The sequence below is a fragment of the Diceros bicornis genome, chromosome 6 (assembly GCF_020826845.1).
Source record: "Diceros bicornis minor isolate mBicDic1 chromosome 6, mDicBic1.mat.cur, whole genome shotgun sequence".
Taxonomy (NCBI): Eukaryota; Metazoa; Chordata; class Mammalia; order Perissodactyla; family Rhinocerotidae; genus Diceros; species Diceros bicornis.
Window position 1 is genome coordinate 12,770,597 of NC_080745.1, and position 15,676 is coordinate 12,786,272.

Below are 15,676 nucleotides of genomic sequence, written 5' to 3' on the forward strand. Positions count from 1 at the left end.
GACGTCTGTGCTGCCCTGGGGCATGCACTGCTTTTGGGATATCGCACTACCTGGAACAGCATTCTGGAGTTGTAGGAGGAGTATCAAGTTGGGTTTGCTGGGGTTTTTTCCTTTGAGGTCAGAGAGCAGCGTCCTTGTCCCACCCAGCCCTGCTAGATATGGTCCCCGGGAGGGCAGGAAGGGCAGAACCCCTAGGTTCCCATGGCTTTGTGCCGTCTGCCCCGATAACCTTGGCTCCTCCCCCAGCATCAGCTCTTAAGAGACACTTAATGTACGTGCTAAGTCAGGGGAGGAACCGAGGGCCCGGGGACCTGGCTCAGGGCCAGAGTCTGCCTTGGTTCCTGGAATGAGGCCTGGGAGGAAGGTGCCTTGGTGAGCTGCTCCTGCCCGGCCGTATGCTTTGTGGAGTCCGGGTTGCCCGCCCATGGCTCCTCTCTGGGCCCAGCTAAAGTGGGTGTTATCCTGTGACGTGTGAGCCCCACCATACTGACTGGGGAGCAGATATGTACCTTTTCTCTCTAGGCTCAGAATCTCCCAAAGGAGCCATCGGCCACATCGTCCCTACCGAGAAGAGCATCCTGGCCGTGGAGAAGAACAGGGTGCTGCTGCCCCCTCTCTGGAACAGGACCTTCAGCTGGGGCTTCGACGACCTCAGCTGCTGCCTCGGGAACTATGGCTCTGACAAGGTGAGTGGGCACAGGGCAGCAGGGCGGCCGTGAGGCCTCGGCCTCCTTCTGGTTGGGGCAGAGGTGATGGGCGAGCCCAAAGGTGGCATAGCCACCCACGCCCCACTTCCTCCACGTGGCTGTGCCCCCAGCCTAAGAGTGAGAGGGTTCGAGCGACTGTGCCAAGGGCCCCCATGGACCAAGCCTCCAGCCCACATTCCAAGGAGTGGATCTTGCAAGTTAGGGATGTGCGCTGTCATCTCCACAGCGGTCTCTGCCGCTGGCTGGTCACTTGGCTACATCAAGCCCTCCTAGCCTCTCAATCAGTCTGGGTGGGAAGTCCTGGGGCTCCTCCGGCCCCAGTCACAGCTTAGACTCAGAGGACACACACTGAGCATTCAACTGGTGACAGAAGCAAGCTGTCTGGTCACGTGTCCTCCATCCCTGCTTCAGGCCATCCAGTCATCTCGCCTTCTTGATGTGGCACTGGCCACCTCCCAGCCTCCTTTCCTACCCTTGCTCCCCTCCCACTCCCCCCATCACATGGCATGAACTCCCTGCCCACTAAGCTCTCTCTCCCCCTCCCTAACCTCCCCCCGGCGTCCTCATGAGGCAGCCAGTGAAACTGGTCCCAGATGTCACCTCTCCTGACAGTGGTCTCTGACCTCCCCAGGCTGAGTTGCCAGCCTCTTGATGCTCACTGTGCTCACGGGGGGTTCTCACTGCATCCCCATAACTGCCTGCCTGCTTGTCTCTCCCCGCCCGCTAGAGTATTAGCCCCTGGGGACAGGCCTGGATAGCCAGTATTTTGTCACCAGGGTCAGGGTCCTGGACAAGTGACACATCCCTTGGTTCCCAAGGCACATGGACAGGCCAGTGGCATCCAGACCTGCCCTCGTCTTTCTGTCACCCCGTCCTAGGCTCCCAGCCTCATACCGACCCTGGCACCAGAGCTCATCTCACTTGTGTCCCACAGATCCTGATAACGTTTGAGAACCTGGCCCCCTGGGGCCACTGTCTGTGCGCTGTGTGCCCATCCCCCACGATGATCGTCACCTCCGGGGCCAGCGCCGTGGTGTGTGTGTGGGAGCTCAGCATGGCCAAAGGCCGCCCAAGAGGCCTGCACCTCAAGCAGGTACGGTACCTACAGCAGGGACGGTGCCTGAGACAGGTATGGTGCCTCGGGCAGGTACAGTGCCCTAGCGTGCTCCAACTCCCTGAGCACTGACAGCCCTGCTTCCCTCGGGAGTGGAGAATGCAATGAGGTGCTGAGGGTGGCACACGGCTCTGTGTCATTCGGGGGCACCGTTTCATGCCCATGGGTGCAAGCACACGGGACAGGTGCCTCCACGGATGCACACCTCAGTGGGAGATGCCTCTCACCCTTCAGGGCCAGTAAAATTGGTGTCCTCGCATGGCAGAACATTTTTGAACATTTGCCATGGGCACTTTTTGTGGACAGCCTCATTTTACCTTCTCCACAGCCCTATACAATAGGTACCGTTATCATCCCTCCTTTACAGTGAAAAAGCAGGTGCAAGGAAGTTAAGTGACTTGTCTGACATCCTGGAGCCAGAAGATGAAAGACTGTCAGGACAGGGGCGGGCACGGGGGAGTTGAGCAAACACAGCCCGAGAGGCCGAGGACTCGCTCTGGCTCCTCACGAGCCACTGCTGCTCGTGCTGGTGAGCAGAGCGGCACTGCCTGCTTGCTTACGACTCTGCTCGTTAACTTGAATCTGTAAAGCAGGTGCTGTTAGTCCCATTTTCAAACAAGGAATCTGAGGCTCAGAAAGGTCGAGTTTGCATTTTATTCTGGGTTTCTCTAACTCTAAACCTCATGCTTTCCCCCCGTGTACGCTGGAACTTGCCCGAGAATATCACTAGGGGACTTGTCCAACTCTGAAATGCAGATCATTTCTGCGTCTGTTTTGTAGTTAACCATATAGCCCCAAAGTTACAAAAAACGAAACTCGCCGCTGACCAGATTTCCTAGACTGACGGTTTTGCTGGCACGGAGAATGGGTCCCTCTGCCTGTTTTTCAAGCCCCCCCACCAGCGCACGCAGTGCATGGTGGGCACTCCGGGAACGTGAGCTAAGGGAGTGAATGGTCCGTGCTGAGGGAGCCCATTAATCCTGCAGAGGTGGTGGCACCTGCTGAGAGGCAGCCGCATGGTTCCAGTACAGGCTGCCTTCACCAGGCCTCTCTAAGGAAACCCTCCGAAGCCAGCCCTGGAACTCCCTGCCTTTTCACGTTCTTACTTTCTTGCTCTGGAGGTTTCCTTGCTCCTTCCATCCGCTGCTGTGTCAGGGGGCTGGGTGAAGAGACTGTGCCCTAAGTGAAGAGACTGTGCATTGCCAGTGTGGAGCGTCCCCTCCCCCAGGCATCACTGGAGGGATGGTGGGAGATCCAGCCCAGCCCCAGAGCCGGCCTTGGGGAGCCAGGGAAGCGACCCTCCTGCCTCTGCTCCAGGTCCTGTTTAGCAGTGAAGATGCACTGTGAAGGCCCCGGTATTGACAGCATAAAAGTGTAATTTATCATCCTCTCCTAGTTCTAAATCTAAAAGAGAAAAAGGTACGGGGATCCCGCATGCTCTTATTTCCTAGGCGAAATAAAGCGCTTTATCATTTGCCTAGAGAGGCTGACATGGCCTTGGGGATCCCCAGACCACCAGCTGCTCAGTAAGGGGAGTCCATCCCTGACTTGTAGACAGAGAAGTCATCATTAAATAGCTTCATAAATAGTCTTTAGAAGTGTTTTATTTTAAGAGATATTACAACATTAAAGACAAATTTCAAATTTACTTCCAAGTGGAACAATGCTCTATAATTCGTACAGAAGCTCTCATTGTCACATAATACCATCCCTAGATATGCATATTTATACTGTTCTGATCCTTGTGTAGATATGTTTATTCTATTTTCACCCAGCCTATCAAATTGTTTCCACTTTTATACAGCCTCTATATTTCACATTTCAATTGTTCCATATTATTCCATTGCCATAAAATTACGTTTCAATTGTTTGTTGTCAATGCACCACAGTTTAAACGATTTCTTCTAAAACTAGACAACTACATTGCTTCCAAGTTTTAACTATTTTAAATAGTGCTGTGGAAGACATCTTATATGGATTGCTGTTTGCTTCTGATTGTCTCCTTAAAATAAATTTCAAGAAGCAGAATTACGAAGCAGTGACGTCATGCTTTCTATAATGGTTCCATAGCTTTACAATGCCACCAACAATGAATTGAGTACCCATCTCACCACAACATATCCAGCGTGGGGAATTGTTTGATTTTATTTATTTTTCCTACTTTCGTTAGGTATAAGACGACATAGTGAAGTTATTTTGATTGGCAGTGTAGAGAGGTATTATTTTGAGAAAACAAAAGAGCCGGTGGAGAACACGTTTAAAACCGCTGTCCTCCTTCCCTGATTTCCCTGGTCTTTCCAGAAGGGCTGGGGGTGCTGGTTGCCTGTGGTGCTTTAGTTTCCGGGCTGGTGGGGGACAACAAGCCTTACGTAGGTGGGCAGTGCCCACACACAGGCTGGTCCCCTCGCTCTCCAGCGCCTCCTCTGCAGAGTGGCAGACATGGCTCCATTATAGGTGCTCTGCTCCGAGCTTCTCTCTGAATGCCAGCCCTTGCCCAGGTCCCCCGGCCTGCGCTCTTTGGAGTCTCCGTGTTCCCAGCGGTCAGGACTTAGTCATCAGACTTTGTTCATTCTGGGAAGACGGCCAGAATGCTCCTGTCAAATTCTCTGCTTCTCTCTATTCATGAAGACAGTTTCCCTTTTCCTAAGATGACCCAAAACTTCTCCCACGGATCATGCCCAGAGCCTTGCCAGCACATCTGGTTGGTGCCATGTTAGGATCCATTGACGACAACTAGACAACTAGAGTCCGTGGCAAAACTTTTAATTGCTGTGACCAGGCCAAGTGACAGCTTTGAAAAATGATGCTCAGCCTCATTAACACAAATGCGTGAGCAGTCGACGCTCCTTAGGGTGCAGGTTTATCACTAGGTAAGTCAGGGTAATAATCGCGTTTCAGAACACCACTTCCGCTCTTCTCCAGCCGATTCCAGAAGGCAGCAGGCATGTGTGTGCACAGCAGCTCTCAGATCAGGCTTACCCAGCAGCCTTTGGGATGGTTGTAATGGAAAACATACTGTGACCAGCAGCAGTGGGCCTGGGGGTACTAGTGTGCTTGGCAGACTGCCCCATTCCCTTGGGAACGTGTCCCCAGGGAGCAAGGCCTCTGGCCAGATGTGGACACGTAACCATCCATGAGCCAGGCCAGACCCTGCACAGGCCAACCTAAGAGCCAAGACCAAGGCCCTGAGTCAGTCGCTGCCACGTGCCCAGACGGGATATGAACCGGGATCCATCAGACATGAAAAGTCACATCTTAACTATGACCTGACCTCCCTGCCTTTTTCCCAGTTTAGTTTCCAGGGGCATGTGTGTTTCTGAGGTTCCCTTAGTGTGGTGCTCAAACTTGAGCATGCATCAGGGCTTGTGAAAAACCAGGCTGCGGGGCCTCACCCCGAGTTTCTGATGCAGTAGGTCTGGGATGGGACCTACAAATTTGCATTTCTAACAAGTTCCCAGATGATGCTGATGCTGCTGGTTGGGACACCACAGGTTGCACATCAGCACCCTTGCATATTAATGGTGGTATGTGCTGCTTCAGGATGCAAGACTAATGTGGAGGATTACAGAGGGTAAGGTACTCCTGGGGTCCGCTTGAGTTGTGATAAAAGGACTACTGATTCGCCCCAGCTGGGCCTTAACCCTGGAAACGACTGGAACTGAGAGGCCAGCCGTGGACGCATGTGTGTACACATACACATACACACACACACACCTGGCCCCTCACAGACTTTCAGATCACTGAGTCACTCTGAATCTCTGTTTCCTCATCTGGGGTCCAACAGCAAAAGGGAGGGCAGAGTATCTCCCCAAGTAGCTGGATTAAGGGTCCTTCTCATAACTGTGGGTCTGTCTCCTGTCTCTAGGCCTTGTATGGACACACACAGGCTGTCACATGCCTGGCAGCATCAGTCACCTTCAGCCTCCTGGTGAGTGGCTCCCAAGACTGCACGTGCATCCTGTGGGACCTGGACAACCTCAACCATGTGGCCCGCCTGCCTGCCCACCGGGAGAGCATATCTGCCATTGCCATCAGTGACGTCTCGGTGAGGCCCCTCTTTCTCAATGTCTGTGTCCTCGACATGTCTGTGAGCCTGCATGGCAGCATGTGTGGTAACATGGTGGTCAGGGGCCCAAGAGAAAACCCAGGGGCAGAGAGATGCTGGCCACCCCAGAATGTTGAGAGGGCCCCAAATGTGTGGAGCATTCTCTACACAGACAGAGTGGAGCCATCAACATGTGCAGCATCTGGGTCTAGATTTTATTTTTTGCTTCTTTGTTTTTCTCCCTCCGGGTAGTAGGGTGGTGGAAGGTGTGTGTTCTGGCACGGGCATCAGGGAGTTGGGGGAGGAAGTTGGCTCTGATGAGGGATCTGCTAGGCGTGACTGACTAATTCAGCCAGTTGACTGCAAATCAGTGTTGACTCAGCAGGTGCCTCTGGTCTCCAAGGCAGGAAAGGAGCTGCCTCTGCTTGTCCTTCCATGCTGGCTGTTAAAGATAAGCCTGTTAGGAACGTGTGTATGTGTGTGTGTGAGATAGAGTTAGAGAGATATTAGTGTGGACCTTCTCCCAGCTTCACCATCACAGGGCATGGGGTTTCATAGGAGGAGGAGGAGATGATAGAGGAGCCTCCTGGTGCCAACTTTGGCTGAAAGTTGTGCTCCAGGTAGGTCTGAATCCAGGATGAATGTTAGATGGGCAAATGGAAGAGGGATGGATGAGTGGATAGATAGGTGGAGGGATGGGTGGGGGAATAGATGGATGGATAGGGGAATGGATGGATGGATGAATGGATGGGTGGATGGATGGATGGGTAGATGGATAGATGGGCAGAGGGAGGGATGAATGAGTAGATAGATGGCAGATGGGTGGATGGAGGGATAAATAGTTAGGTGTGTGAGTGGATGGATATTTGGGTTAATTAGTGGGTAGATAAGTAGATGGGTAGATGGAGGATAGATGAATGGATGGTGGGTGAATGGATGAATGCATGGATATACAAGGGAAAGCACTAAGCCCTGTCTGGGACAACATAAAACTCATAAGGAATTATGTCCCCAGACCTCAGAAAAAACTGATATAGGACAGCAACTTGTTGAACTCATCTTGTCCTGAAGCCATTAGAGTTCACTAAGTGTCTGCTGGGTCCAGTGCTGAGTGCTGGGCAGAGATGTATCAGACATGGTCCCTGGCCTCAGGCAGACTATACCAGACAATTCAGGAAGGGACATGATGGAGCCCAGCCCAGGGGGCTGTGGAGGGGCATGGAGCTCCCTATATCCCTTCTGTGGTTAGAGCAAGGTTCAAAGGCATGGCAGCAGATGGCTCTGCGTGTCCTTGGTGACAGTGGAGCGTGGGCACAAAATAAACAGGGACTTGAGAAGCAAACACTCTGGATAGAAACATTTCAGGAGATGCAATGAGGAAATTTCTCCTCAGAAATTCCCTCTGGAGGGACAGTGTTCAATTTTATGAGCCACATGCAGTCATTTGAACTTGTGTACTCTGCCCTCCACTAGGTGACGTCCAAAGCTTCTTCATGGGGACAGGGCTGGCCAGCTAGGTGTAGGCCCCGTGTCCAGAGCCAGGGGTGGTCTCCAGGTGGGGTCTTCTATGCCAGTCAGTATACTGCCAGGAAAAGGATTGTGGGAGGAGTCCGAAGAGTGAGCCAGTCAGCTTGTGCCAGGAAAAGCAGAATCCAAAGGCATGATTGCAGTATGAAAAAAGCAAGAAGTTTACAGTTGTGTGAGAACACAGCAGACCTATGAGCCAGCTGGGAAGAAGTGGGTGTCTGGAGGTCTTCGAGTACCTTGGTTAGTCTTCCGAAGATGGCAGGTTAAGGGTGCTTGGGTGTACAAACTGAGTGGCTGAGCGAGTGGCAGATGGGCAGGTGGTGAGCCCAGCTTGGAGTGAAGCCAGCTCTCACTGCTGCAGGGCACCATTGTCTCCTGTGCGGGAGCCCACTTGTCCCTATGGAACATCAACGGGCAATCCCTGGCCAGCATCACCACAGCCTGGGGCCCAGAAGGAGCCATAACCTGCTGCTGCGTGACGGAGGGGCCAGCGTGGGACACAAGTCATGTTATCATCACTGGGAGTCAAGACGGCATGGTCCGGGTAGGTGTGTCTGGGGCAGAATGAGGGCATGGTACAAGAAATATGTTCATCTCCATTCTGTTCACTTCCTCCAATGGTCCAAATCTGTAGGCTGCATTTGAGACCATTCCAGACCAGGTCCCCACAGCAAGTAAGGGCAAAAGCAAGGCTCTTTCCAGACAAAATGTAAATAAATAAATAAAATTATATATAATTTTAGACACATACACTCATATAATGAAATAAACACTTATTGTCACAAGATATGAAAGCTGAATGGCCAAATGCATAATAATACAGCCCAGTGCCAATAAGAGATATTTAGGCCATTCATTCATTTATTCACCCACTTGTCCATCCATTTATCCATCCACCCACTCATCCGTTCACTCACCCAACTATTTATCTCTCTACCTATTCATCCTTCCATCCTTCTATTTATCTCTCCTTCCATCTACCCATCCATCCATCCACCTGACTATTTGTTCCTTCAACTATCCATCCATCCATCCACCTAACATCTGTTGAATTCTGGCTCTGTGCCAAGCACTTCATACAAGCCATGGGGGACACAGAGATTAATGATAAACAAACTCTGGTCCTCAATATGCTCAGTATTCTAGAAGAAAAGACAAACAGAAAATACATGTATGTGGTTCTTACTATTCGGATAATCAGAGTGCCATGGATCCTCTGAGGAGGGCTGTGGAGAGGGCGAGCATCAAGAAACCAAGAAGAGGAGGAGAGGGAAACACTGAGGTGGAGTAGCGTGGGAAGAACAAAATACGGGTGATTTTTTGAGGCTGACAGGCAAGATGAAGGAATGAGTAAAGATAAGGCACAATTAAGAGGCTTACTCCAGAAACTGTCACTTGAATTCCACAGTTTATGAAAGGAAATGTCCACAGAATGCCACAAGGTATTCAAGACAATGCCCACTGAATTCTACAAGCGTTTATGAAAGCTTGCTGTGCGCCAACATGGCTAAAGCTTAGCCTTGCCCTCCAGGGGCCTCCATGCTCACAGTCTCAGAATAACCATGGAGTTGATACTCTAAGAAGCAGAATGAGTAACATGGTGGGGGTCCACGAGGAGAATGGATTCATTTCCAACAGAGAGACATCAGAGGAGGTGTCATTTCCACTGAGTCCTGAGGATGAGGAGAAGTCAGAGCATATGGGGAAGACCATGCAGGCTGAGGGACCAGCGTGCGTGGACAGGAGAGACGAGGCTAAGGAAGCCCCCCGAGAAGTCCCCTTATAAGGCCGCGTCTGTGGGCTGTGAGAGGCACATGGTCTCTGTAGAGGGCAGGGTGTCCGGGGCGGGCCAGAACGTGAGGAGGTCACGACGGTCTGTGCTTGGTGGGTCGTGGTTCATGCAGTGGGTCAGTCAGAGGAGCCTGGGCTGGCTGAGCAGCAGGGGCATTTCCTTCGTGGGCCTGCCCAGAGCACAAAGCGGAGTCTTCCCTGCGCTCAGCACTCATCCGTTCGGTACGGAAACTGAGCTCCTGGGTTGGCCCAGCGCTGTGCTGGGCGTGCTGTGGAGCCCACAGCAGCATAGGCTGGTCCTCGTCCTTCAGCCACAGAAAATCCACACTCAGCAAGTGAGGAGCCGAATGTGGTCAGCTTGAGGGCATTCACCACAGGCCTTGGGACCAGAGGCCAGACACAGAGGACGGGGAGGCCCAGCTGCTGAGTGGTGAGGGAGGCCCCTGGGGATGGTGGCAGAGGGACGGGAGGACATGAGCTAAGTAAAATGGTAATAAACTGGCTGCTGAGTCTCGTCCCTGCAGGGAAGGGGTTGAGGGGAGATGCACTCCAGACACGGGGGTGGGGAGTGAGCTCTCCCAGGCTGCACCCGTGCTCCGCTGAACCTCTGCGAAGGGAAGCTGAAGCCTAAGCAACCTTTTTATGAGAATACATTAACATCAGACGTGAAAGGGGGCCGTGCCCCACCTCTTCCTTCAGAGTCCCCAGGTGTGAAGGAATGGGACGGGCACCAAGCCTGCAGATGACATCACTTCCCCAGCCCATGGCATTTTTTCTTTTCTGGACAGATTTGGAAGACTGAGGAAGTGAAGATGTCTGTCCCTGGGCAGGCAGTGCCAGAGGAGCCCTCAGCTCAGCCTCCAGGCCTGAGAGGTAACTGCCCGGCTAGGGTTGCATGTGGGGCGCCCTTGCCTTGCTCAGCTCTCCATCTCCTCTCTCCTCCCCTCCTCTGCCCAAGGGCTGCAGCTCCACCCAGGCCTGCAGAGCCCAAGGAAGCCATCGAGGATCTCAGGATGTTGCCAGGTTTTGGGGGGACTGGAGCGCAGTTTACGCGAGCTGCTAGTGGAATTTGAAGCAGTATAGAGAAGCCCTGTTGAATTCCGGCCTCGTCCTGCAGGAACCAGCTGGCTCTGGGGTGCTCCCTGGCTGTGTGAACAGTGGTGGAGGTGGTTGTCAGGGGCTCCTGAGCTGCAGGAGGGGGACACGCCTCGCAGAGCTTGGTTTGATGCTCTTCATCTGACTGGATGAATCTTGGATGCCAAACTCCCCAGCCCAGGGCCTGGTCCAGCTGGCCACTTGCCTGGACAGCCAGGCTGCAGACAGGAACGGGGAAGGGCCTTGCTGTATACCTGGGGAGGGGAAGTGGTTCCACAGGCCCCAGCCTGCCCTGTTGATTCTGGCTCAACCCTCCCGGCACCCTATGGCGAGTTCCTCAGAGTGGGTCTGAGGGTCATCAGCATCAGCATTGCCCAGGAGGCTTATCAAAAATGTAGATCTGAGTTCTGTTCTCACCCCAATCCCTGGGAAAGATTGGAGGTTGTTAGAATTTCCATGTCTGACAAGTCCCCAGGTGAGTCTCAGTGTGCACCAAGTCAGAGAACCACTCTTCTGGAGCAAAGCCCTCTCTGGGTTGTGGCAGATGGGACTGAAGTAAGAAAATCTGTTCTGCTTTCTGCCATCACGACCAGTGGCACCACCACCATGGCCACCATCACAGAGCTGCAAGGGAGAGAGCTGACCATGAGCAGTTTCTGTTGTGCACACTTTCCATGCATTCTCTTATTTCTCATGCCAACTTTGTGAGGTGGATAGTACTATGACACCCACGTGAGAGGTGAGGAAACTGGGGCACAGAGAAGTTCAGTAACTCACCCAAAGTTAGCCAGAAGCATATTACTATGACCATTGTCACTTCTGCCACCAGAGTAGACGCGACCTCAACCACAGATACTGCTACGTAATCACTGTCACCACCACCACCAGACCACCCCATCCGTGATGAGCACAGGCACAAACCTCACCATCAAAGCTATGCCTCCTTCTCTTCTCACCTCCCAATAGCCACACCATCACCTCCTCCAATGCAGCCAACCTGTCTCAGCTCTGTCTTCACGCAAGATTCTGGCCCAGAACTGAGACATCTTTCTTGGTGCCCATGATTAAAGGAAACATGTTACTATGAAGTGAGAATTCTCCTGTCATCTTGGCCCTTCTGGTTTTCTCTTTATGCCAAAACCCATGATTATCCACAGGAGAGAAGTTTCCAGATTGCTGAGGGCTGCCCTCTGAAAAGAGGAGCCATTTTCAGTTAGTTCGTTTCTAAAGTGTACTCCACACCTCCTTGATTTATTTAGTCACCAATTCGTGATTCTTCATTCACACAGCATACACAGACATTGGCTCAGCCCCTGCTAGGTCCTAGGCTCTGCATGGGAATCTCTGTCTTCAAGATAACACCATGCAGGAGTCTTCATCAACAATTTGGGCTGACCCAGCATGGTGGCCTCACAAGGATCTATAGCCATGCTCAGTTCACAGGTCATTGTATCTCTGGAGTCCTTTGGGATCGAGCAGCCCATTTCAGTGTAAAAAGGAAGACAAGTGAGGCCTGTGCATTCTGAGGAACTCACGGCACTTCTTCAGAGAGCAGGGGCCAAACTCCTTCCCCACCCCCAACCCCCTAGAGGAGAGCTAGCACAGGGCTCTGATTCTCCAGCCTGCTTATTCACCTGCATGAAGGCACGCCATGTCACTCTTGGGCCCAACTGCCCACTTCTGAAGCTATTGAGGTCCAAAAAGCTAAAGGCGTTAGCTCAGCCCATGCTTAACAAATGGATGTCGAGCAAGAACGCTGGCTAGATGGGTGGGTGGATGGATGGAGGGACAGACGAACAAAGGACACCTCAGAGCCATCCCGTTCGTTCTGGAAGTGCCAGTGGATTTACGGGTGTCTACTTAGGATCAATGGTTGTGGTGAGGTTGTGTTCACTGGTAATGGGGACTACTGAGATGAGAACTGAGATAAAAAGCAGGAAACTTGACCCAGCTCTGTCCCCAGCAACTTCTCTGGCCCTCAGTTTCCCCATCTGTCAAATTCTTGTACATCCTAACTTGTAGAGAGCTAGTGATGAAAAAATAATAGATATAGACAAGAAAGTACTCAACAAAATGGAGGTCATTACTGTCATTTTCTCAGACTCCTAGGAGACTTCTCCCCAGTACACGGGCTGATGACATTAGGGAAATTTCAAGATGGTTTCAGGCCGACAGGAGCCCCAGGTCCACACCCTTCCCCTGCTGTTTGTCCTGACCTGAGGTCACCACTGCCCTGTAGTATTAACTGCCAGGGTTGTGGTTACAGTTCTTGGGAGGATTAGGATGAAAGGACATGAAGGCAGAGACATATACATAAAAATCAGGCTGGGCCACAGTTCAGAGTTAGCAAATCCATGTGTACATTTACAAACCTAACCACTGGAGGTCCTGTTGTTCTCCTAATGTTGCCCCAAACTGGTTGGTTGGAAAGGGACCAGTACTGGCCATGACACATGGATATTTGAGTGTGTCCTCTTGGTGTATGTATTGCTCTATCCCTCAAATGTCTTAAGGAGCAGAAAAGGAGATTTTTGAAGATATAAAGGACACTGCATTTGTGTGCACATGTAATCTAAATTCTGCCTGGAATTCATTTATTTGTCATTTGCAGCAGAAGCAACCCAGTTGAGTACAATTTATTTGAGGAATCACCTCATAGATTTGGACTCAATCTGGTATATAAAAAGTGCTCGAGAAGCACTTGTTGTCTGGACTGTTCCACAAACACACAATGCACGTGCGTTTCCTTGTGCACAGGCCTGTCTGCAGACAGAGCTGGCCGCCCTGGGACAGCTGGGGCAGCTCCATCATTCCTGCCCTGACTCCAACAACGTGACTTTGCAGAGACATACCCAGCTGATGTCTCTCCATCTCACCCTCCACGTTGAAGGAATTACTGTCTGTCCCCAAACGCAGTCATTAAAATGAGTGAAGTAACAATCATTGAGTTATGTTTTTTGAAAAAACATTCTCAGCATTTAATTATTGGCTGCAGCGTGAGAGGATTTAGATAAGTTGATAATGCCAACTTTATGTAATTTATTTTTACTAGGCAATTACGGGCTGCATTACATCCTGGCAGCAAGGTATTGTGGGGCATCTTATTAAGCATACAGCCAGTAAACACTGATGAACAATTTTGCTGAACTAGGCATGCAATTTAGAAAGCAATAATACACAAATCCAATTTGGTACACAATGGATACCGCAGCACGTCAGCACATGTAACTATCACAGCCTGCAAATTAAATTGGGACGGCCCTTTTTGCAACAGCACAGGCCAAGATTAAATATATTTCCCCCTCAACTTAACAAGTTGCTGACCATAAATATAAATATGTGTCTATGTGTTCGTGGTCCTGTGTGTGGATGTCCACGTGCACGTGTGAGAAGCCACTCGGGTTTTCTAACTGTTCTTGCACACGATCCCCACAGGGCACAGGTGGGAGAAGAACCTTGCCCTGTGCAGAGAGCTGGATGTCAGCGTTGCTTTGACAGGGAAGCCCAGCAAGACCAGCCCTGCGGTGACAGCTCTGGCCGTGTCCAGGTAACCACGGCTGGCTTCTCCAGGCCTCCAGCAGAGGGCGCTGTGGCCACCTCTAGGAATGTTCCGGCGGCTCTTGCCCTGGGAGGTGGCCTCACCACCACAGGCCCCGGGAGGGCCCACCACACACAGGGTGCAGGCAAGGTGGCAGTGTAGGGCCCTAGGAATTGTTTTTTAACATGCATATATTCTTGCTCTCTCTCTCTCTCGAATATCCACGAATTCATAAAGAAATCCAAAAGGTAAAAAAAAAAAAGTATATTGCCTTGTAATTTTATCCTAAAGAGGGATGTTTTTCCTGAGGTCCACTGCTGATGGTGACATTTGGTGTGATAATTATCCTACGTTACAGAAAACGCCTCCTGAGGGCTCTAAGCCCATGTAGAAGAGCCCAGTGTCAGACATGGCACTTGATGGGCATTATTTTATTCTTCACGATTACCAGTGGTGGTACTGACAACCATTAACCCATTCCACACACTAGGCAGTGTAGTCTCAGGGGCTGTGGACCATCGAGAGCCGCTTTCCTTCCTCTTTCCTTGCTCTGGAGTGGGCCACTCAGGGTCCGTGGTGGTGGGAACCACATGGTGTTCTAGATGCCAGGCTGAGGTAGGGTGGGGCGTGGGGATAGGGACAGAAAGGCCAGAGCCCTAACTCTTTGCGGGAGAACCTGCCATTCGTCTGCCTGGGGGCCTGGCTGCATCTCTCACAGGCCAGGAGGCACCTGGAGATGCTGGAGAGAAAAAGTCAGGCCCTCACCCAGCTCCCTGGAGCCCAGGCTTGGAGCTTCCCCTCAGTGCTGTGGGAGCCACAACCCTCATAGTTCAAAAGTTCCCCACAAGGTCCAAACATTCCCCAGTTCTCTCACTCCCTCCTCCTGTTTCAGGTGGAGGCCAGGTGCTGCTGCTCGGGGAGGGTTGCATGTATCAATTTTCTGAGTGCCTGCTGGGATACGTGGACTCACAGGCTTGCCACTAAAACTCCTGTCTATTCTTTGTCTTCCCAAGAAACCAGACCAAACTCCTGGTCGGCGATGAGAAGGGGAGGATATTCTGCTGGTCTGCAGAAGGATAGGAAGAAAGAGACAGTGGAGGCTCTGGCATAGCAGTGTGTGCCCTGAGGGCCAGGAGCACGGGACAGAATGTGGGCTGAGGCAGTGTCTGGGCGTGAAGGAAAGGTTCCTGAGGACGGGGCTGCTGGCCGTCAGAGCCACCTCCTGAGCCCTCTCCATGGCCCATGGGACTCTGGCCTTGGATTGCACAAGGATGCGCTTCTGTAAAACGGATACGAGCGTATATCGGGGCCTGCGAGCAGCATACTGGGAACTGTGACTCGTTGATGCCAACCTGCACACGAAATCACACGACTCACCTTTTCAAAGGGCTTATTGCACTGAAAAAAATTGGGTCACTTAGTGGAAACTAATGGGAAATATTGTATTGTCTTTATTTTATTAAAACAACTGTTTTCCAAATGCAAGGCTCTTGAGTTTAAAATTGCCACCCTTTCCACTCAGGTATTTGCATCTCCATACTTAGAAAGGCAGGAAGCCCCAGGAAGCACAGCCCACCCTCAGAGTGTTTCCAGCCCCTCCTGTCTCCCTCTGAGGAGTCTGGCTCCTCTCCTGGTCTTGCCTGCCTGCTGTGTAGGGGCTGATGGGGAGTGGGAGGCCACGCTCAGGATGCCAGCCTCTGTGACTGAGGCACAGGATGCGGGTGTGATGGCTGCCCGTTGCAGGTGTAGGGAAGTCAGTCTGGGGGCACACACTCTCCTGGGTGTGCCTGCCCCTGTCTCTGCACCCCACAGCAGATGCTGGGTCCCGGTCAGGCTTGGGTGTGGCAAGCTCTTCCTGG

The 15,676-nt window shown here is 51.8% G+C and overlaps 1 protein-coding gene across 1 annotated transcript in view; it reads left to right on the plus strand.

Moving 5' to 3' along the window:
- Positions 1-15,249, plus strand: part of WDFY4 (WDFY family member 4) — a 277,648-nt gene extending 262,399 nt beyond the window's left edge. Inside the window, exons 55-61 of the mRNA XM_058542855.1 lie at positions 502-686; positions 1,642-1,800; positions 5,687-5,866; positions 7,755-7,937; positions 9,973-10,057; positions 13,715-13,826; positions 14,831-15,249. Coding sequence (XP_058398838.1) covers positions 502-686; positions 1,642-1,800; positions 5,687-5,866; positions 7,755-7,937; positions 9,973-10,057; positions 13,715-13,826; positions 14,831-14,897 — 971 coding nt within the window. The 3' untranslated portion in view covers positions 14,898-15,249. The remainder of the gene's footprint in view (positions 1-501; positions 687-1,641; positions 1,801-5,686; positions 5,867-7,754; positions 7,938-9,972; positions 10,058-13,714; positions 13,827-14,830) is intronic.
- Positions 15,250-15,676: the final 427 nt, after the last annotated feature.